Source organism: Coturnix japonica, chromosome 1 (genome assembly GCF_001577835.2).
Source record: "Coturnix japonica isolate 7356 chromosome 1, Coturnix japonica 2.1, whole genome shotgun sequence".
Classification (NCBI taxonomy): Eukaryota; Metazoa; Chordata; class Aves; order Galliformes; family Phasianidae; genus Coturnix; species Coturnix japonica.
Window position 1 is genome coordinate 1128824 of NC_029516.1, and position 22759 is coordinate 1151582.

At 48.0% G+C, this 22759-nt stretch overlaps 2 protein-coding genes across 3 annotated transcripts in view; both read right to left on the reverse strand.

Moving 5' to 3' along the window:
* Positions 1 to 2312: 2312 nt before the first annotated feature.
* LOC107312134 (calmodulin, striated muscle) lies at positions 2313 to 3623 on the reverse strand. Its single transcript, XM_015859336.2, has 2 exons — positions 2817 to 3623; positions 2313 to 2617 (listed from the first exon to the last, which is right to left on the reverse strand). The coding sequence occupies exon 1, from the start codon at positions 3285 to 3287 to the stop codon at positions 2838 to 2840; it is 450 nt and encodes a 149-aa protein (XP_015714822.1). The 5' UTR covers positions 3288 to 3623; the 3' UTR covers positions 2313 to 2617; positions 2817 to 2837.
* Positions 3624 to 6190: 2567 nt separating this feature from the next.
* The window catches only part of NET1 (neuroepithelial cell transforming 1), a 48082-nt gene continuing 31513 nt past the window's right edge, over positions 6191 to 22759 (reverse strand). The window contains exons 1-10 of one of the 2 annotated variants that reach the window (XM_015859076.2): positions 16953 to 17131; positions 13206 to 13313; positions 12260 to 12427; positions 11414 to 11476; positions 10904 to 11000; positions 10713 to 10789; positions 9944 to 10201; positions 9523 to 9693; positions 8242 to 8428; positions 6191 to 7905 (exon numbers count right to left, since the gene is read on the reverse strand). In XM_015859076.2, coding sequence (XP_015714562.1) covers positions 7508 to 7905; positions 8242 to 8428; positions 9523 to 9693; positions 9944 to 10201; positions 10713 to 10789; positions 10904 to 11000; positions 11414 to 11476; positions 12260 to 12427; positions 13206 to 13313; positions 16953 to 17045 — 1620 coding nt within the window. In that variant the 5' untranslated portion in view covers positions 17046 to 17131 and the 3' untranslated portion in view covers positions 6191 to 7507. Of the gene's footprint in view, positions 7906 to 8241; positions 8429 to 9522; positions 9694 to 9943; positions 10202 to 10712; positions 10790 to 10903; positions 11001 to 11413; positions 11477 to 12259; positions 12428 to 13205; positions 13314 to 16952; positions 17132 to 22759 lie in introns of those variants that run through there. The other variant, XM_015859011.2, reaches the window with a different exon arrangement.

The window sequence follows — 22759 nt, forward strand, 5'->3', positions numbered from 1 at the left end:
TCAGCCATGCCCTTCCTGGGCTCCCAGAGCCAAAGAAGAACCCAAGCCCCAAACTACACCTCCAGTTTACCATTTCAATCCCCTTCCTTTCTCCTGTGGGTTTCTCCTTTTCCTGCCTCTGTTATGCATCCAGTGCTCCAAAATAACCCCGCTTCCACCCGATGTTTGGAGGAGTCCAGGTGCAAACAGTGCGTTGCTGTTCCTGACGCTCAACCTTGCTCTGCTTGCTGCTGGCTCTCCAGCAGGGAACTCAATCGTAACAGCTTCCCACCAACTTTGTGAAGTTGATCCAGAAAAAACAAGGTGTGACTCAAGCTGGTGCCTTGGAAGAAAACTTTATGGCTCCGAAGAATTAACTCCTTGTACTGCACACAACCGTTGCTTTGCCTGGAAGAGATGGAGGGGATTCATCTTCCTCCCCCTGCATGAATGAAGGAATTGTGCTTAGAGTTGCAGGGAAAACTGTTGATTCTCCGCTTAGAGAGTCACAGAGAATCACAGAATACCCCAAGTTGAACGGGACTCTTGTAGATCATAGAATCCATGGGTGGGGAATGGAAGAGCACAAACACAGTTTCTTCATTTTTTATTTAATGTCTTCAGGGCACTTCACTCATTCAAAGCTCGAATCCCAGCAGCAGCAAACAAAGCCTTCAGTATCTTTGGATGCGGCACTCATTGCATCATGCTCTAAGCAAGCACAGGCACGAAATATACCTTCTACCTCTTCATTTAAAAAGAAAATCACGACAGAATACTGACGATCTCAAGTGTCTACCTGAGCTTTCTCACACCCCATTCATCGCCTCCCTCTGTCTTGTAAAGGGAAAAAGTGATTTTGCAGCTGCCTGCAAGAAGATGGCGCCTGTCCCATAGGCATGAGCTGAGGTTTCCTGCACAGCCATTAAATTGTCTTTTAACAGTGGGTTGATGTTGGGTTGTAGAATGGCTTGGGTTGGAAGGAGGGCACACAAGATCTCCCCCATCTGTGTCAGTGATAATGACGTTGAAGAGACCCCTGGGGGATGGACCCAATAAATGCCCCAACGTTGCAGGGATGGAGCCTGGAGCAGCTCCAGGAGTGGCCACTTCCCCAACTCCATTAACTCTTGTAGGGTTTCTTGCACAGAGCGACTTTTTTTGGCTGATAAACCCCAATCCCAGCATTATTCCCTTAGTGCCAAACATGGATGGCATCCCTTGATGAGGTGAAACTTTCTTGTCCCTTTTTCAGCTCCCACATTCTCTTTCCTGACCCAACTTGTCCCATCTTCTGGTCCCATAAGGATAACACTTGGCTTAGGTTGGAAGGGGCCTTAAAGATCATCAGGGACGTGGTTTAGTGGGGATATTTTGGTGGTAGGTGGATGGTTGGACTGGATAATCTTGGAGGTCTTTTCCAGCCTTGTTGATTCTATGATTCTATCCTATGGACTCACCCCATCTCCTGTAGGCATCCCTCTCCCTTCTAGCTTGGAGCTACATAAAAGGACTTTTCCCCACTTTTTAGCACTCCCATTTTCTACATCCACAGGATGAAAATTGACAGTGGGGATGCAGGGCCGATGTTCCTGGCTGTGGTCCCTCTGCCCATTAAAGGCTATCATGAAGAAAAACAGCTCAGGATGATGGGTGTGAAAACGTTCCAGTAATTAAACAACCCCAGAATAGAAGGAGGGAAAGGTCAGTCCTAAAAATACAGCGCACCATTTTGCTTCCAAAGCGTCTCATTCATAAATAATCCCATTTTCAGGAAGGTCTAATATTAGACACTCGTATACCACAGCCTGGTGTGACCCCTTGGCTTATCTTGAAGGTGTTGGGTTTGTTTCTTTTCCTTTTGGGTTGATTTTGCTTCTTTTAACATTTTCTGTTTCTTGTGTGTGTGTGTGTGTGAGCAAGAGGGGAGCATGGAGTGAAAGCAACACCCATATTGGTGTTGTTGTCTTGGGGTGGAGTGAGCGTGGGTGTGCTGAGTGCTGACATAGCCCTCCCAGCATGCAGGTTCCTGTTGGCTTTTCCCAATGCTGTGAAAACATTTTGGGGTTGCCAAAAAGTCCTTATATTGGTTGTACAGCCCCAGATCTGCTGTTTCCTACTCGGGAATGGTTTTGTTATGGGCATAGCCCAGGAACTGAGTGCTCAGCAACCCCGGGGGGCGTTTTAATACCTTTTAGGATAAAAAAAATGGGGAGAAGAAGGATGGGGATGATTCTGTTCCCATCCCCAGCCCTGTCACCCTATGGGGGCAGTGTCTTTTTTGAGGGGGGTTTCTTATTAGTGGTCCCGAAGTGAAGCAGAAGGAAGCACTGTTAGACGTGGGGGGGGAGGGACATTTTATTGGACTCAGTACATTTCTCATGGATGAGCAATGACCACCGTCACCTCCATGAACACAAGAGGTACATCTCGAGGGTGGAAGCAGGATGGTCCCCCCTCCCCCCCCAGTGTCTGTCATCATCCCAAGCCATCATAACCCAAACCCTGCCCTGCATCCAACACAGACGTAGGTTGGCGATGCTCCAGTTGGGATAAAAGATGATATTTCAGCCCAGGATGGCAGAGAGAAGGCGGTAGGGGATTGAGGGGCTGGGGGCAGCCATGGTCTCTGTTTTCCCTATGAAAAAAAAAAAAAAAAAGAAGGAAAAAGTTTTAAAAAGCACCTTAAACACCCAATTTTCCAACCACCACCATCAGCAGCAATGCAGGAAGTGGTCAGGGGGTGGGGAATGAGGCATTGGAGGTGCCATTGCATTGGGTAGGACGGACCCCTTGGCCCAGGGCTTTCAAAGCACGTGGGGTCAGGCATGAGTTACCTGTTGGGCTGGGGATGAAGCTCACTTCTCCGTCATCATCCTCACAAACTCCTCGTAGTTGACCTGCCCGTCATTGTTGCAATCTGCCTCCTTGATCATTTCGTCCACCTCCTCATCCGTCAGCTTCTCGCCCAGGTTGGTCATGACGTGCCGTAGCTCCGCCGCGCTGATGTAACCATTGCCGTCCTTATCAAAGACCCGGAAAGCTTCACGGATCTCCTCCTCGCTGTCCGAGTCCCTCATCTTCCTCGCCATCAACGACAGGAACTCGGGGAAATCAATGGTGCCGCTTCCATCCGCGTCCACCTCTCCCACCATCTCCTGCAGCTCCTCGGGGGTGGGGTTCTGCCCCAGCATGCGCATGACGGTGCCCAGCTCCTTTGTGGTGATGCAGCCATCGCCGTCCCGATCAAAAAGGGAAAAAGCCTCTTTGAATTCAGCGATCTGCTCCTCCGACAGCCGCTCGGCCATGGCGTCCCACGCTCTCCCCGCTCGCACGCGGCTTTGTTCCAGCACGCAGCGCTGGCGGGGAGGTGTGGATGGAGCCTCCTCCTTCCTGTTCTCCTGCTCCTGGAGGAGGAGCTGGGGCACGCAGGAGGTTTCCTGCTCTGTGCTCCTTGCAGGTCCAGGCAGAGCCCAGCTGTGATGTGCTCCTTGTTCTCCTTGCTGATGGGAACCTGAGTCAGCCACGACACCTTGTCTGGGCTCCTGAGCCTCGTGGCCCCAGGGAGCTGACGTGGCCGTACATCAAGTGGGTTTTGTCATGAGGCTCACGCCCTGGTTAGTCAGGGGTTAACTGGGGGCTGAGGGAGGGTTAATATCCGTGACAAGTTGCTTCATTTCGTGCTGGTCTTTTACATCAGGGTGTTGAGAAGTTCATGATGACATGCTTCTTTGCCCACCTGTTCATCTGTGCATCCAGTCAACTGACCAACCATCCACCCATCCATCCATCCACCCATCCCTCCATCCCTCCATCCATCCATCCCTCCATCCTTCCATCCCTCCATCCATCCATCCATCCATCCATCCATCCATCCATCCATCCATCCATTCCATTCCATCTCCCTCCCTCCCTCCCTCCCTCCCTCCATCCATCCATCCATCCATCCATCCATCCATCCATCCATCCATCCATCCATCCATCCATCCACCCATCCATCCCCCTCTTCTTCCTATGTCTCCATAATGGCCAGGTGACCTTCACCTGCTGAACCAAAGCACTAATGGGACCAGATGACCAAACTTCACAGCAGAATACAACCTGACTTTCTTGTCTACAAGAAAACACCACCACTTTTCCCCCCTTTTTACCCCAGTGAGGACATAAAGCTGTGAGATTTGGATGAGATGTCAAGAAACAGAAGCAAACTACGGGATAGGATGGGAATTGTGTTCTCCAGGTGGGATAGAGCTCCCACAGAGCCAGGTGGGAGGAGAGGGCTTAAGGAAAACCTCATCTGGAAAAAACCTGTTGGCATGTTCAGGCACTGCTGGGAGGAATGGGCTGAGCCGTGCTGGAAACCTGTCTGGCGAGAGGCACGGTGTGTTTCGGGGAGGGGAGCCCCTGGGAGCTCCTCTTGTGCAATGAGCTGCTCCCTGATTTTCCATCTGACTGCTTTCTCTTGGCTCTTCTGCTCCGGGATGAATCAAAACTGTTGTGAAAGAGCACCTGGGAGGATGGGAAGAAGAAGGGGGAGCTCGGTGAGAAGCAAACACCATCAGACAGTCTCCCCATCACCGTGGCCCGTTGCCTTCCCATTGACCACAGCCACTGGGAGAAGGTCAGCCCTTGATGTTGACCGCGCTTAACTGCACCCTCATTAGTTCGACGGGGTAATTAACCTCGTCAAACTGCCTTCTGGCCCATAAAACCCTGTGGTTTATGGTCGGGTCCTATTTATTGCATCTGGGAGGACAGGAAAGCAGCTCTGGTTTCCCTGGGTTGCGTCCAACCTGGGGCTCGAGGGGTCGACACTTTGATGGAGGAGGGAGATGAGGCCGGTGAGTGCGAGTGGCTCAAGTTAAAACCTCGTGAAGCATTTTCTCCTCCCGACGTCAGGCTGATCCATGAAACAGCAAACAACAGCAACAAAACACAGGCCCAAAAATGAGTGGGTTAAAAACAGCCAGACGGATTACGCTGTGCCGGTGTGGTTTGTAGCGCAAGCACAGATGTGTGCGGCAACGTCTGGGTTTGCATTTGCAGACGAGGCGGAGGGAAGGGGAGACTGAAGGGTTTTGTGGAAAGAAGAGAAAGTTGGAGGTGGGGAGTGAAAACTGCTCTGGCAAAGAACCTCCATGGGGCCCCTGCATGAGCCTGGGCGCAATGGGGCTGGTCCCACCTGTGGGGATGGAGAGAAACAAAGCCCAGGAGGGATTGTGTTGGGGTGCAAGGTGCAAAATAGGGTTTTGGGAAGGGTCTCTGGGGGTACGGTGTGGTTTGGGGACGCAGTGCTGCTCCAGGTCCCCCCTCTATCCTGGGGTGTATCCCACTGCTGTGTCCCCATGTCCCTTGGCAGCAAGGAAAGGAATGGCTCGGAGCCCAGAGCAGCAAGGAATGCCCGTGTTTAGTCTAATGCAGTCTGCACATCCAGCCTTGGGTTCAGCGCCATCGGGGAGAGGAACGGCTGGGACGTGCTGGGGGGAAATGAAGTCCTTGGCTGGTTGGCTGCGTGCCGCCTGCACGAAGACCAGACCGACGTTCTGATGTGCAGGAGGCTCAGCGGCCTCACTGCAGGATTTCCTGTCCTTTGAGGACGAGCCACGCGCACCCACAGCTCATAATGCCTTATTTTCTCCTGCAAAAAGAGTTGTTGTTTTTTTTTTTTTTCTTTCCCCCCAACATCATTTATGCTCCTAAAGGCAGAGGGCTGAGCCCCTTCCAGCTCAAAACTTGCATTCAGTGGGTAAAAATGGTGCTGCAAACGCTGCCTTCTGGCACACAGCCCTGGGAGACCCAGGGGAGTCGGCGTGGAGCTGTGCCCATACGCTGCCATACACGGTCAGCCCCACAGTGCTTGGATAGGGAGTAGTTATCACCGCTGTTTCCTCCTACCCCAGAACGTACAGCAAGCTCTGCAGGCTCTGCAGTGAGTCACGGAGCTGTGCCCTGTTTTACAGCACCCACCCGTCGCACACGTAGGGCGGCGTCAGGCCGCGTGCAGGGCCATAAACCATTCGCTCATTATTTCAGGGAAAAAAGGGAAGGGTTGTGACACAGCACAGCCTTCCTCTGAATTCGGGGCCTGGAATGTCTTGGAGAGACTGGGGACAGGAGAAGTGTCAGCTGTGAGCTTATCTCCTCTGTATGAGCTCAGCCTTATAGCCCCGGCAGCATTATCGCGTCCCACCCAGGCAGCGACTCAGACAAGCAGGAGGCCATCAGGAATTTAATTGTACTTGGCACTTGAAACTGTACAAAGACATTCATTTACAGAGAACCGTGCGGGTTTGTGTCTGTGTGAACCCTCTTCCCATTTCCAACGTGACCCAACAGGCAGGACTTCACCATTGAGTCCTCAGGTTGGTGTCGTGGTGGTTGGTGTTGTGGGATCGCCTTCAGCCATGCCATAGAGACGATGTTTTGGCTTTGATCAGAGCTGTCACCGCTTTGTTTCCTCCAACACTTTGCAGCACAGGTTCCAAGCTGGCATCTCACGGGAATCTTTGGATCACTGTAGAACATGGCAATGCCTGCCGTTACGCGGCTATATACAGTCGCCATCTCTTTTGCCCTTAACTCATCAGCTTCAGCTGCTTGCTTTCCTCTACGCTTTCTTTTCTCTATGCTCTCTACCACATGCAATATCCTCTTGGTCGCCTCCAACCCTGCCTCCCACGGGCAGTGAGAGGCGTTTCATTTGACAACACAACAATAAAGCTACTCTCGCTCCCTCTATTTCCCTCTATCTGCTCTTCTTCCCTCCCCAAACCCTTTTGCAACGTGCCTAAAACCTTCCTACACCCCATTACAACCCAGTTCTGTGAGTGACGTGAGAAGCGATTTGTACATCTCTGAACAGGAAGGATTGAGGACTCGAAAGGAAATGCCAAGTCCAACAAGAATACAAAAGTAAAAAAAAAAAGGAAGAAAAACAAAGAAAAACGAAACAAAAAATACCCCCAAACCAACCCGAAACAAAACAACTAATTAAAAATAAAAAACCAATTAAATACGTGGCAGGTTACGTGAGTGACGATGAGGAATGTACAAATGGACACTCAAAAATGAACAATTCCAGTAGGTAAGTTGAGAACCTGTTGAACTTGGGGTCTGTTTTCCTGCAAGAAGCAGGAAGAAAATGGTTGTTTCAGCTTTGGAACGTGCTTGTAGCACTGATGTGACCTCAAGGAGGGACTGTGGCCAGGCTCTGGGTGATGGCACAAACCACAACCACCAGACGTGGAAATCTTTCCGAAACCAAAAGGTGTTTGTCCAAACTCTGCTGTGAGGTGGTCAAAATGTTGTCTGACACTGTCAGAGCAGCCACGTTATATACAAAGAGAAAACAGACTCCAGTTCAACAGTGTTAACTGCATACCAGTAGCTGCCATTACAACATAAAGGAAAACAAACCAAAAGACGCTTCTGTTCAGTAGAGCCAATCCAATCGTGCTCACATGACAAGAAAAATGTACACGTTATTTATAAATAAACAGTCCTGCCAGGATGGCATTGGGCTCCTCCCCTACACCAGCGTTTCTTTCCTCTTGCTCAGCTGCTTCTCCCTCGTTTTCCTGTGCCCAGAGAGTGTTCTGTGTGTTTTCGTGCCCTTGGCTTCCTCTGAGTCCATGATGGAGCTGCACTCAGCTATGCTCTCATCAAGATCCATCTCAGTGATGCCCGACATGGCCGACTGCCTCTTCTGGGCTCTGATGTTGGGCACGGAGGGGTTGTTTTCCTCCGATTCCTCGCTGAGCTCTGGCAGCTCCTTCAGCTCTGGGGCAGCACTGGCTCTCTGGAAGGGAGCAATGGCTGTTCGGATGCAGTTCACCCATTGCTGCTTGTGGAAGATATCGTTGGCCTGCAGTGTGTGGGACTGGCCTGGGGAGGGGTCTTGGAAACGAACTCGGAAGATATTTTTAGCTGAAGGTAAACATAGGAAAAAGCAGATCAGTTTTGAGCTCGCTATTCAATTTCCATTATTAGACAAGCGACCCAATCTGCCCTGTTTTGCTTCAGGGAAAGCGTTCAACGTCTCACCAACGTTCCCCCCCCCCCCCCTCCAAAAATCCCCAGCACTGATACACTGAAGTCTTTTCTAATCTTAGCACCGACTGCAAGGCGCCATATAAAAGTTTACAGCTTCCAGATACAACACTGCAGAGCTCAACAGTGACAGCACCGTGGTGGATCCCATAGGGATCCATGCCCGGACGTTCCCTCTTGCCCTCAAACAAGATGGGTTGGGTTGCTTTATACCTTTATCTGAATTGCCAAATGCTCCTCGGAAGGAGCCTCCCATTTTCACATCGCCGTCCTGCAGGTCCTCCAGGATCAGCTCCTGCACAGGGATGGGCTGCCTGTACACCTGGTAGGACTGACGCTCATTGCGAGTGACCGGCCGGGTCAGAACCAGGATGTCTTGGAAGAGGAAGACGTAGAGTTTCTGAAAGGGAAAGCGTGTTTGAGTACGAGGAAAGCACTGTGTTCTATCTGCCAAGTGTTTACACACCCTCTGGAATTCAAGGCCACATTATCTCAAGTCTCACCCATGTTAACTTTCGGATGGTTTTCTATTGCAGTCACGTAGGGCTCTGACAGTGATGACATACACAGGACTAAAACCAACATAGACTTATTGCCTTATGACCCTGAAATTGGATTATAATGTGCAGATGGCGAGGGTAGAACACGTGGGTAGAAGCAATACATCTCCTGCCTATGTAAAATGCTTCATAGAGTCACAGAATGGCCTGGGTTGGAAGGGACCTCAAGGGTCACAAAGCTCCAAGCCCCCAGTGCAGGCAGGGCTGCCAACCTCCACATTGAATACCAGCCCAGGCTGCCCAGGGCCCCATCCAACCTGGCCTTGAACACCCCCAGGGATCGATGGGGCATCCACAGCCTCTCTGGGCAGCTGTTCTAGCACCTCACTACTCTCCCTGTCAAGAACTTCACATCTACTGTGGCAAAAAGAGTGAATTAAACAAACCAATCAACCAGAAAAGAAAAAAAGAAAGAAAATAGAAAAAGATTTCATGTTTAAACTGAGGCTAAGTCAGAACAAAAGGCAGCAAACCCTTGAGTACAGCAGGTTCTTTCAGGGCTGCTGCAGTGGGAGATAAACTCTTGGCAGTTCATCTCTAAGCCAAACAGGCTTTTGCAGGAACGCTTTTGTTTGGAAGAACTGTGGCCAGTGTTCACAATGGGGAATGTCAGAGCACCTGAAAGTAAACAGCTGGCAGGAAATCCCTTCTGATGGAGTGCTGGGGCATGGAGCAGACTTTCTACAGTAATTTTGTGCTAATTATTTTCCAGCTCCTGAAGGCCAATTGTCAAACTGTCAGCAGGAAACTTTCCCTTACACCCTGAAATGCACTCTGCCATCAGGTCCTTTTTCTTCTGCTTTTGAAAACGCAGCTAATTGCCTAAACTAAGGAGATAAGTGCCCCTGGTCATGTCATGACGGACAGTTTCAATTGTTTCTGAGGGAACGTTTTCAAAACTGATTATTAATTACCATGAACTGAAGGGACTTACATGCCCGTTTTTGTTCTTCAGCTCCCCATGGCACAGTAAAGCTTTGCTTCCTTCGATCCTCGGGTCCTTCTGCTTCTCATCCAGATACTCCAGTTTGTCAATGTAATACTGGCACTCCGACTCTCCTTTCTTTAAGTTGATGTCAGAGAGGACTCCTTGGATTATAGATATCTACAAAACAAAGCATTTAAAATCATTAAATAAGGACTTACGCTCAAATATCTTCCATTTAAGTGCTACTCAAACAAATCCCCATGATGGAATATATGTGGATTGGTTGCTCCTTTGCTTTCAGAAGAGGTTACAGCCACAAGTTTAAACCACTCCACAAAAACTGCGGAAGGTTTGGGAAAGCTTTCTTTTCCTCTCCCAAATGCCACGGTTGTATCAGAACCATAATCACACCATCATTGTTACTTACGGCTTCTTCCAGAATCTGAACATCAGGATGGTCTTTGGGAGTGTGTCTCAGGATCTCCTTTAGGAGCAGTGGGTATTTGACTAGCCGACTTCGAGGGATGTCCAAGAAGCTCCAAAGGTCCAACTTGCGGCTGAAAGGAGATTCGAGGCAGCGCTGCAGGAAGTCCTGCACCCTCCGGTCCTGTTTCTTCTGATCCAGAAGTGCTTTGGCTGCCAGCTGATTGCTGCAGTAACCTTTGTAGGCATGGAGTCGTGGTAACTGCAAGAGAACACAACCATGTTCAGGAGTCAAATTCTGCACAGCAATAGCAAATCACACAAACATATCCAACTCAGGGAGTTCTACTTCCCATACTGCTTCCCAGGCCTTCCATACTTGGCGCAGTAAAAAAGCTAACAGAGCACCCTGTATATGTAGCTACTCTTTTGTGAGGAGAACAGGGCGTCCTCTGCATGCAGTGCCTTTGATGTTCAGATGTTTACCCCTGTTAGCACTCATGAAATCACATCAGTTGCAAGCAGCCCAGAAGATAGAGATATTTCCAACATAAATCATTAAGTAATTGTAGTCACACTACTCTAAGTCTCCCAGATGAAACAGTGGCCCACTAGAGCTGACAGAGTCCCATTGTTTTCAGCGCAGTCAGGATTTCCTTTTCAATCTTTCACTCCAGGCCACAAAAGCCTGCAAGCTTTCCAGCTTCTAGCTTTGAATGTTCCTTAACCTCACAATCATTTTACAGCCTGGTGCCTGAGAGTTCTGTACTCACCCACTTTACAAGGATGGGCCCGATCTGCTCCACTGTTCCGTCTGGTTTTGTTGCTTCTCCTAAACTTGCCAACAAATCTGGAATTGAAACACAAAAATAGAAGTTGCCACAATGCCCCAGTTAAGTGTTCTGATGTGAGAAAGCAGAGAGAGTAACTCTTAGTTGATACGTCATGTTGGCTTAGCTCTTACCTTCATGCAGAGGAATGTAAGAATCCAAGTCCCCAAAAATGTGGGTGAGTTCCTCCTCAGACATGATAGAGAGTTTCAGCATAGGATCGTGATAAGCCTGTCAAAGAAAAGTCAGTATTAAAATACACCCGGATCTTGGAAAGCCCCAAAGCTGACAATATTAATACTGGGAGGTGTAGGGAGTGCAGGACAGACCTGAAGTGGAGCAGTGACTTGGATCAGTGCAAGATGCAACTCTATATAGAGGTATCTAGGCCTACAAATGAAATGGGCTTTCTTGTCTCAACAGGAGTTCCCCTACTTGTACTTAGGACTGCAAAGCTCCATCTGATTTTGGATGAGCTCGTTGCAATCAAACCAGCATTGTTAGCACTTGCTCACTTCAGCTTTCCAGGATAGTTTTCAAAAGGTGGATGCTGGGCCTGACAAAGGTGACGTGTAATGTTTGCACGTGTAATTAAACTTCTTTATTTACAGCACGATTACTGACTGAAGGAAAAACTCACTCACCTTCCTGGCAAGCTTTAGGTCTTCAATCAGGTCCTGTTCTCCTCTGGACATTTCATATATTGCCTGTGAGGAGGGGGATAAAGCATTGAGAGCCATTTTTAATTCCAGTTTTCCTCTGAAAGAGCCTTTCAGTTCACATCATATACACCTTGTCTTGAACAGGCAGCTTTGCCATCTGAATCACTGTATGCCACCTGGACACAACAACCTTGAGTCAATCTGCCTGCTTTCCCAGCTTGAAGAAAACTGCATTCCTTACAACTGTGTGAAAGTTCTGCCACTCACACACAAGCCAAATTAAATATTAGCACCTTTTAAATCACTGCTTCTACACAAAACGAGTACAAAAAAAAGAACAAAACCGAGAAAACCACAGAGGTCAAATCCCAGGCGTCTTTAAGTCAGCTTCTGTGTTGTCCTTAGAAGATTTGTCTAAGAACTACAGGAAAAAGGCAAGCCAAGGCCTTGCTATTTGGCTTGCAACCAATTGTCAAGAGCTTTAAGAGAAAGACAGCTGGCTGCACAAGGATCCGACTTCGGGTCTGCTGCAGAGCAACCAGCGTGGCTGGGGCTCGGATTTCAGCAATGCTGAGCACCCCAGTGGAAAGCGTTTGGCATCTCTGAAGGGTCAAAGAGGGGAGTGTAACTCCCCAGTGACTCACGAGGGAGAAGCCTGCACCTTTTCCCATGCTTAAGGACGCAATAAATCTAGCAGTTCAGAAATGAAGGTGGGGAGGAAGACATAACCACCAAGAGATGCTCGTTTCTCCTTTTCCCATCCAGGAAATGGAGCCAATCGAGGCTTCATCTGCCTTTCCCAGCCCTGCTGTTTAACAGGCAGCTTACCTCCTGGCGTTTGATTTCTTTGGTGCTCAGAGATTCTTTCATGTTGACATCTAACATCTCCGACCAAAGGACGCTGTTTCTTCTTTTAGGAGGGGTAGGAGCAGCGGATCTGCTACATGACTTCTGGGCACAGCTGGGAGATTTGCTGTCACTTCGAAGGGCAAATGACTACAGGGATGGAAGAAAAAAAAAAGAACAAAATACAGTTTGGAGCCAACATTTCAGGAGTGCAAAAGTGTTGTTTCACGCCCCTCCCAATCTTTCATCCTCCTCTGTTGTGCAGGGCAGGAAAACACACCCAGACACTTTTCCCTCAGATAAAGGAACGCTTTAATCAAGCTGCTGAGAAGGCCCCCTGAGCCCTGAGGTTGGCAGCCATTTTCCCTGTGCCTCTCTCTGCACTGATCCAGCAGCAATCAGGAGGAAGGTGGGCTGCTAAAGCCTGGGTCTGTTTCCAAGGTATGAGGAAGTAAACGAATTAGAATCATAATTCTGCTTTTAATGGGACTAATCAGGAGCCACTTGAACTTTGCTCTCCCGATGTGCCATGGTTGTTACAACACAGCCTGAGAAGCGATCTTATCTGAACGCATGGGGTGTGCAGCTCCTTAGACAACACTTCTCCAGCCTTATCACTAAGCGCTGGGGTCATTTCACTTCTAGGCACAAGCTCCAAGTACTGCAAGAGTTCATCAACACCTTCTCCCTATGTGAATCAGGCTTTATTTTTCTTGTCTCCCTAAACCTTCCATCACCTGGTATCTAGCAAGCAAACTCTGAACTCCTGAACTCTTCTTGGTCCCCCCAGGCAAGCTTTGTGTCCTTGCATTAAGCAGACAGGAGATTTTCCAAGCAATGCCTTGAAATCCCAGTGTCTGTTTCACTCCCACACAGCCAGCACGGCCCTGTGTCTGCACACAGAGGACCAGAAAGCTCTGCTTTTTACCTGTATTGTTTGCCCAAAGCGCCGAACTGCACCATTTCTTACAGGAGAGATCAAGTTGGCCAAGGATGTGACCCGTGCTAAAGGCCGAACCCGTTTATTGCTTGGCTCCTGTAAATAAAGCAGAGAACAAATTGTACTGGCTGTGACTCCCACTTCATTTCTCAAGCTGTCCGGGCAGGTTTAGAAAGCATCAACACACTTAAGGAGTGGGAAACACTGCAAAGAAAACGTTCTGAAGGAGCCATTCATCTTCAATTGAAAGCAGTGGCTGTAAATATTTGTCTGAACTTTAGGGTTACAATTGGAGCGCGAGGATCTTGCCCAGTGTGAGGGAGACAAGATAACGCACACGTCAGAACTGAAAATAAGGCTCAAACTGGGACGGTTGCAGTACAGAAATAGACTGAAGTGCTCTACTTTACAGGGCAAGAGACTCATCTAAAGATGGAGCTGCGATCCGCTCCTCCCTTTTATCACTCTTTCCTTCATTGGACCAATGAGTTTATCCATTTTTAATTCTTATTTTGGAGAGAAAAGGAGCAGTCAGAGCCCAGCGCAGCCTCAAGGCTCTGCTAACAAATGGCAAACGACAAACATGCTGAACATTCCAGCAGGGGATACGCACGTATGAAGCAGATGAAGTTGAAAACCTTTGCTTTCCCAAAGCTCCCCTCCTCCTTCTGCTCTTCTCTCCCCCCCCCCCCACTGACTCATTGTAGTTTTCCTTCTGTGTTGTTCCGATTGGAAAAACAGAGATTCTGCTTTTCTATGCCACTAATCTGTTCTGTGAGCCCACTATGTTAAATGTTGTCCTAATGCTGCTAAGAAAGAGGAAATGCCCCTGAGAAACCTACTGGTGCTTAAGCTGACTTGTTAAAAGCAGGTTGGTAACTCTATGTATCTTGGATCAGACCCACTGTGTTGTAAGAGCTGTAAAGGAAAGGTGTGCAACTCCAAGAGGAACTCAGGGGCTTGAGGCTGGGAGAAAGGCTGCATAAGGTGCTGTTCAACACCAGGCAAATGGTTGGATGTGACTCATCAGCTTCTCAGTATGAAGGTAGGATGAGTTGACGGGAGCTTCTGTTTTTGAACTTATTTCAGCTGTAGTTTTACCAAAGCTTTATTAGGTGGGTTTTTTTGTGGGTTAATTGTGAAAATAGGGAGCCCTAACTTTGAATAGCAACGGAAGTGACAAATGCTGGTAACCAGAAAGGGGAATTGAAACACACAGAGCTGGATTCCAGTTACGAGGCTGAGGAAGCATAAAGGCTACGTATGTCAGATCTGCTTTCAGTAATGTGACCCCAGGGCTGCCCTGCCTGCCTGCCTACAGGCAGCGTGAAGCAACAGAGGAGCTTAACTCACACTGAATTAAGCCTTCAAAGTTGCAGGGGAGAACATGAAAAGAAACTATTTATGACTGATGCAGAGCAGAAAAAAAACCTCTCTGGCAAAGCACAAAGGCTGTCTGAGGCTGTGCTTGAAATGGTTGGGTAATCTCAGAGCTATGAAATGGGAAAAAGCTACCATAGAGCAACCTGAAGCCTGGGCCCTGACCTTCAGCTGGGTGTAAGTACAGTGCTGAAGTCACTTCTCTCCTTCCAACCTGAAGATACCACATTCAAGAAGGAGTCAGCTGGGAAAAGGGTTATTCAGATGGCTGGGAAGTCAGGCTGGGCTCAATAGAGAAGGAAACTTGAATTAAAGACAGATATTTCAGGATAGGTAATTTAGTTCTATAAAAGCACATAACTGCGTGCTGTAATAAAGGGATACAAGCCAAGAGAAACTGCAGGAACGTAAGCAGCCAATATACAGACACAAACCATCCACAGCTCTGTCAAGGCCAGAGATATAAATAGCACAGCAAAGAAAAATGTGACACTGAAAATTAACTTTGGGATTCTTATGGGCTGTTTCACAGCTTGTTGTTGGAGGGTCAGCTGGGCATCCTTTCCAGCTATGAGACACAAGGACACACTATCTGGCTATGGGACATGTGGGAATGCCTTCCCAGCACATCTGTGCCAGGCTGAGGGACACATGCATACACAGACAGGCATTCCTGCCTCTGCTTTGGGATGGGCAGCACAAAGGAGCTCCCTGTTCCTATGGGGTTATAAAGCAGCAGTTGATACGTAGTGAGCCATGCAAAGACAGGCGTGCAGTGAACAAGAGCAGCGCTGCATGAACTGGTGAGACCAGAGCGTTGCTGTACATAGGATGCAACCCCCGCTGACTATGCTATAAATTCAGTTTAGCAAAAGGCCACTTCCTATCTTAAAGAAAATGGAATCACTCTTTGTGATGTCTCAGACTCGAATGGCTCGAATGCCAAAAAACAGCATCTGTTTCTTCTTCTCTCCTTCTGATTGTATCACTTGACCCAAAGCAGAAGGGGAAAATTCCCTCTCTATGGAATCCTCTCCTTCTCTGAAGTCTGTATTGCAGTTTGGGGTCACATCCTCCCCTTACAGACTCATTAGAAGCTGAGACTCAGCACAGTTCATCTTATGGATAACTTTGGCTCAGCACCACCTATCACAGTATCCTTAGAGTTGGACCTTTAAAGGCCATCCAGCCCAGCTCCCCTGCAATGCACAGGGACATCCACATCTCCATCACCTGAATTCCTCCACTCTGCGCTGGGAAGACTTTGCATCTTGCATCCTCTACACCTGAGGACTGAAATGCTTCCCCTTAGCAGCACGCACGCACGCAACCTTTACCTCCCTGCTAGGTAATAATTAGTGGTTTTTATAGGGATCATTTACTAAAGGACAACGTCCCAAGTGCCAACTCCATAGTAAGGCACATAAACACGGTGACGAATCCCAAAACCACGCTTGGCCAAACTTCTCCTACAGAGCCAGACGTGCAAAAGATGATCACAACCATCGGCTCGAAGGATTCCTGCTGCAAGTCATGGCCACCTGACTCTTAACTGTAAGACCCACGTGCCAGCTCAACCCAAGCCACTACATTGGGATGGAGATTCCCACCCATTGCCTTGGACCAACTCAATGTCCACGTGCCAGCTCAACCCAAGCCATCACATTGGGATGGAGATACCCACCCATTGCCTTTGACCAACTCAATGACCACAATAGGGACAATCCAGCCCTGATAGGCTCGGTGGCTCCTGATAGCACTGATGGCAATATTGGCTTTGGGGGCTTTGCTGGAGCCCAAAGTGCCACTTCCGATACCCAACATATTGATTACACCATCCAGAAAACACACATCTTTTTAACAACTAGAGGTGATTTGAAAGACTTTGACTCCTATTGGTTGATTTTACTTCTCTCTCAGGACCTGGTTTGCATTTGGTGCAGTGCAGTTGCCCAAATTTGGCCGTTTTAAGGCTGGATTTGCAGACGGGGAGCTCAGAGCCCCCCAGACCTCCTTTCTTTCTGCTCCTTGTTACTTCTTCCGTGTAATCTCAACAATAAAACCCAGCCCAGGGCACCTTATCTCCCTGCCGGACTTTTTACCTGCAGATAATCTACTAGGAATGCAATTAACCTCATCTACATAACAACGCAGCACAGAAATAACAACACTTCCACACCAAGTAAAGCAAAAGAAAAGAAAACCTAAAACCAACACTTTTTTATCCCCTTTTTTTGGGGGTTATGAGGCAAACAGGCACCCTAAAACAAGGTAAAAAATCCTGCCAGCCACCCAAATACACCATTTCTACCATAAAAAAGCCCCAACCCTCCAATCCCCCCCTTTCCTCCTCACCTCCTGCTCCCTGAAGGATTGGTTCTGCGAGTCGATCACCCGGATAGTCCTTTTGATAGGGAGGAGCCCCCCGAGCTCATCGTGAGCCACCATGGTATAATCCCCCCCCCTTTAAGCTCAGCGCACCGCTCCTCGCTCCGCTCTCATCCCCGCTTTGAGCTCGGCAACGCACCGCACCCCGATCTCACCGCTGGGGGCGGGGACACGGCGGAGATGACGCCCACATCCACGCGTGACCACACCCCCTGCGGGTGGGGGGGTTGAGGATGGGGGGGGGTTTGCATGTTTTCTGCTCTTTTTTTCCATATTCTCTCTTCCTATTCACCATCTCATTGCGACTTGCTCCTCCTGATGGCAGCCTAAATCATTTTGCTGCTGCAAATCGTGGGGTTTTTTTTGTTTTTTTTTGTTTTTTTGTTTTTTTTGGTGTGTGTTATGTTTCTTTTTTCTTACTTTCTCGTGTTCAAAAAGCTGGATCCTTGTCTAGACCTGTGCTTTGAAGTCTGCTCTAAGCTTTCAAGGCTGTGCTGGCACCCGCTCTCCTTAGCCAGGGGCTGAACCTCTCCCCCTCTGCTAACAGGGCAGCCTGTCCCGGCAGGCCCGGCTTTGGATGCGAAGGGTTTTGTGCTCTTGTTTGTTTGTACAGGTTATATTATTCCTGGCACTGCTGCAAATCTCTAAAGTAAAAGGTGTCTTGAGCTGGTAAAAGTACACGGGGTTTATTTGGTGGCTGCTGTTTGGAGGGGGAAGGGTGGCAGGAGGATATAGCGATAGGACAAGGGGGAATGGCTTTAAATTAAGAGGGGAGGATTTAGGTCAGGTGTTAGGAGGAAAGTCTGCTTAGAGGGCAGTGAGGAATTGAAACTGGCTGCCCAAAGAAGTGTGGGTGCTTCATGTATAGCTCAAGGCAAGTTGGATGGGCTGGTGGGCAAGTGGATCTAGTAGGGAGCAACCAGCCCATGGCAGGGGTTGGGTGGGCCCTGAGGTCCCTTCCAACCCAACTATTCTGTGGTTCTATGATCTTTAAGGTGTCTTCCAACCCAACCATCCTATGGCTCTATGATCTTTAATGTTGTCTTCCAATACCTTACTTCTCATGGCTCTATGATCTTTCAAGGTGTCTTCCAACCCAATACCTCTGGTGGTTCGTACTTAATCTTTAAGGATATATATCAACAACCCATCCTTTGGTTCTTTATGATCTTTAAGGTGTCTTCCAACCCAACTATCCTTTGGTTCTATAATCTTTAAGGATATATCCAACCCAACCATCCTATGGTTCTATGATCTTTAAGGTCTCTTCCAACCCAACCATTCTATGGTTCTATGATCTTTAAGGTCCCTTCCAACCCAACTATCCTATGGTTCTATGATCTTTAAGGACCTATCCAACCCAAGCCATTCTATGATATTGATTCCCTGATGTTGTTAGGATAAACTTCAGTTGAGAGTTTGGGGTCATCCAACACAAGACTCTCTGATGGGGCCAGTCTTGATTAGTGAAGTCAGCTGTTTTTAAGACAACAAATAACCAACAGGATGGTGAATCTGGCAAACCATTCACTGAGTTTGAGTAGGGCTTTGGGGAGCACCTAAATGTCTGTTTCCCCTTATAAACTAAAGACAAAGGTTTGTTAAACTCACTTTAAAGATCCAGGATCTGTGATCTAAGGGTCGAGAGGGGGGAATGCTTATCAACCCAGACAGGCATCTCTTTCTTCATAGATGTAGATGGGCTATCAGCTAAGAGTAGGACACAAACAACCAGGACCCTGGAGGGAAGGCATGGAGCAGTCATGTGCACAAAGGCAGCACTTACATGAGTCTTGTTAGGACCAGAACGTGATTGTCCTCCTTTGTCCTGAAGCACTTCATGCCATATTAAGTGTTTTCTGTGACGTAGGAGCTAAATTGTTCCCCTCCCTCCAGAGCCTTTGGGGAAGGGACAGCTCATGGGCAGGGAGATCCCTGTTTCTGCGTGACACCTGGTGAGGGTGGCTCATCTGTGGTGATGCAAGCCCTGGTTGATGCAGACTGCTGAAGTCATGTTATGGAAACTTCAAGCTCTGGCCTGACACATTGGGGCTCCCTGTCTGCCTCCTGGCATGGCACATGCAATGACTTATGTGCCCTGGACAGTGCCCTAGAAGATGAGTTATTGCCCTGGATGAGGTTATTGCCCTGGACAATGTGTTATTGCCCTGGACAGCTGCCCTTTGTTCAAAGCAAAGTGTGGTTAAGGCTATAATACAACACAGTGAACAGCAAGTATTTCCCAGCTGCCCCTATAGCGGATGGGATGATTTCTGTACATCAGCTATACACTAGAATAGACCTCTGTGTAGATCATCAAGAGCTGTTTCGGGGTAAAATCCAACTGCAAGCAGAGCTGTAATCAGTACTCCCTGAACAATGTGCAACACTGAGCATACAGAGGAGGGAATAAATGTGGAGAAGCTTAAAGATAGCAAGGGCAGAAGGTGAGCTTGCACAGGTTCCCAGGCTCATGCTGTTCTCTCTGCAGCAAAGTCATCAGTATGACCTTGGAGCAGCGCAGGGCGTGCTGTGATACCTGTGCATTGCTTCATTGCCTCTGCTCCACTTACAACACAAGCAAGAAGCAGTGAGCAAAGCTGTGGCACTCCAAATAGAGCCAAAGCAAATGTAAAAAGAAAGGAAAACCATTCCTTGTGCAGCAGAAGCAATGAAGCCTGACTTATGGATCAGTACCCTACACAAAATCTAACCTAGATGGTATTTTTCTACCCAGAAGCATCATGTTCTATATTTCCAGTGCCCCCTTACTCCTCTGTCCTGGTCCCAGATGCCTTTATGCCTTCTTCAACCCCTCTGGGCTCTGGGCAGGGTCTGGCCCACGCTGCGGATCTGAAGCCACGAGAATGCTGCCTGGCTGGTCTCTGCACGGGGTGACGGAAAACAGACGAGTTCTTCCTGCTCTCCTGCCAGTGGGTATTAATAGCATTCCTCACCTGTACTCAAATGTGAATTTTCACTTCTAGGAGTGAGATACCTTGGTGACTCCTGTTGTGCTAGCATCAAATTAGGGAGTCAGAAAGAGTTTGAATGATGGAGGAATCACCTGGACCTCACTGTTTGATGCTCATTTTTAGCTTGGCTTTTTATTTCCATGGACAAGAGCAGACTGCTGTTATACTGAGATGTTTGCCTGAAGTCCTGGGCAGCATCACACTTACTACTTTCTTTGCTCCTGTGTGTTATTCCAGGTGGGGTTGCTACTAAATAAAAGTTACCTCTGGGGGTGCTCACACGTTCTTTTGTTATTTTAGCCCCCAAAGTGTTGTCAAATACATTTGATATTAGAAATGATGAATTCCAGTTTCCAGGGTGCAGTTCCTGACTGATCTTAGTTTTCACTGCTAAAAAAAATTGTTTGCTTAAGCAACATGTGGTATCTGGCTCAGGGGGTGCCAAACATGCCCTGCAGACCTCTTATGGCAGCAGGAGTGCTGCCCTACAGCTGAATATTGTCCTCCAGCCTCGGTGTCCAGGGTGGCCTGCACTCAATGACCTGATATTCTGCTTCTTCTTTTGGCAGCACTCAAGGAAATCATGTGTGACAACAGCAGACAGTTAATATAAAATCCTAACAGACCTGAATGTGACTTTCCGCCTATGTCCAAAGGAAGTTATTAAAGGACCTTCAATCTCCTCACAACTCAAGTCTGCCCGTGTTACACAGCCCCAGCCATCAGCCAGGGCACTTCAGGTTGCTTTGTTTTATACCCAACCCTATGAGAAGGATGTTTGCTGCTGCAGACGGGAGCCAAAGACAAAAGATGTCAGTTCTGCCATTGCTCAGGGTGAAAAAGACCCGAGCTGGTGCACAACAGCAGCCCAGAGGCAGGGGGGTATTCCTCAGTGGGCACTTTTCCCACTTTTCACAGGTCCCGGATGCCTCCAACGTGACTGACATCTGGATTCAATTTCATCAAAGAAAGAACCTGCGACGTTTTAATCCCTTTGGCGGCTCCAAGTCTCGCAGAAAACGAAAGCATCCATTACATTCGTGGCGTATTCGTTTCCATTGTTGTGTGCTTACAGTTTGAGATCCCGCTTACTAGGAACTGAAATCCAGCTGAAAACTAACATTACAGCTATTCTTAATGCGCTATATATAGCATAACATGCAGAACATTCAAGGACTGGAAGAAATAAGAACTCTGCAGGCAGTCCTCTTCTGCACATTTCCACGTACCCGGAGTAGTCAGACCCCTGCTGCTGTACACAACACTGTTTACTGTCCATGAGCTGTGTTTAACATTCCACTCCTTGATATTTATATTCAGAGCCGAATTCGGAGCAGTATTCTGGAAAATGAGCAAAAGTAGGCGATGACCCATCCAGAGACTATTGGGTCATCTGAAATGTTTATGAGCCGGTCTGGAATCCAGCATTTATTTTGGATGGTGGGAGGTCACTATAATTAGCTGCCATTCAACTCCATTATCTAGTTATAAGTATAACAAAAAAAAAAACCATCTCATAATGCAAGATTGCATTTTTACAGGAATACAACCTACAACATTTTGCAGAGCTTGGTAGAAAGGGTTACCTCAACTGAATCTTTGTGTGCTCGGGCTAGCAAAGCAATTTCCATCTTATGAATATGAATGTAACACCAGAAAACACAAACCTTCCAAGCCTGTAGTATTATTAAACACAACATCTGCCCTAACAACAGGGTAATGGAGCAAGAAGTTGACTTCAGCTCCCAACCTGCTCACGTGCCAAATGTTGTTTTTCAGTTGCAAAGCCTGGCCCCAGTGCCAGCGATGTTCGTTTTGATCAAAGTCTGTTTCCAAATACAAATTGGTAACTTATGCATGGGCACGTTCCTGCATGAATCAGACACGCCAATAAAATTCCCATAAAAGTCCTCTACAGCCGTTGTATCTTCGGGAGGGAGAAATGGAGGAGGGAGAGACTGTTTGTGTTCTTTCTTGAAAGCTTGTGGATATATATGCTAAAGAAAGATGTTACAGCTGCAGTTTCTTGCGTTATTTGGTGATGTTCTTTTGGCTGTGTTATCTCTTTCTCAAGCCAAGCTGCTTCTGGGGATTCCGACCATGGAAAGACACTTAACTGATGACTCTCGGTGATCTGGGCCAACAAGAATGCAGACATGTAGGGATTCTCTCTCCCCCTTCCTCTTCTTTCCAAGTCATTTTCTACCTTAAAAACATTCATGGTTTATCTGCCTTCCCTGGGGAGATGGTCGCTGTCAGTTTTATCGTCACGGCCTCTCTCTGCTGCCAAAACCAGTACAGCTCCAGGGCTTGTTTGGGCTGGACTCCTCTCTCATCCAGGATGAGTAATATTCACACAACTGGTCCCAGAAGGTGAGTAACGCTTGGAGAGGCCACAACATGGAGGTTCATGTAAGGGTCTTCACTACGACTTCACTTCCTCTGCGGAATCCCTCCTCCTAAGCCTTAAAAAGACATCCTATAGCCATCAGAAAACACCATCCGGACCAGACGTTATTCTTCCAGCATTACTCAGCCTGACTTCGTTTTGCCTCAGGTGAAATACACTATCACATCCGCGTATTCCTTGTCATACACTGAAAAGTATTTATCCAGTTGCTAACAAACATCAAGATACACACACCTTCAAAAAACACAGTCCCGCTTCCTCCCGTGAATCATCCACCACCTTAATTAACTGTGGGGTAATATGCATTCGATTAGCAAAAAAGTAGCTCAGAAACCCACCTGAAATGCAAAAATACCTTCCAGTATGGCAGCATAAAGATCTGCTTTACA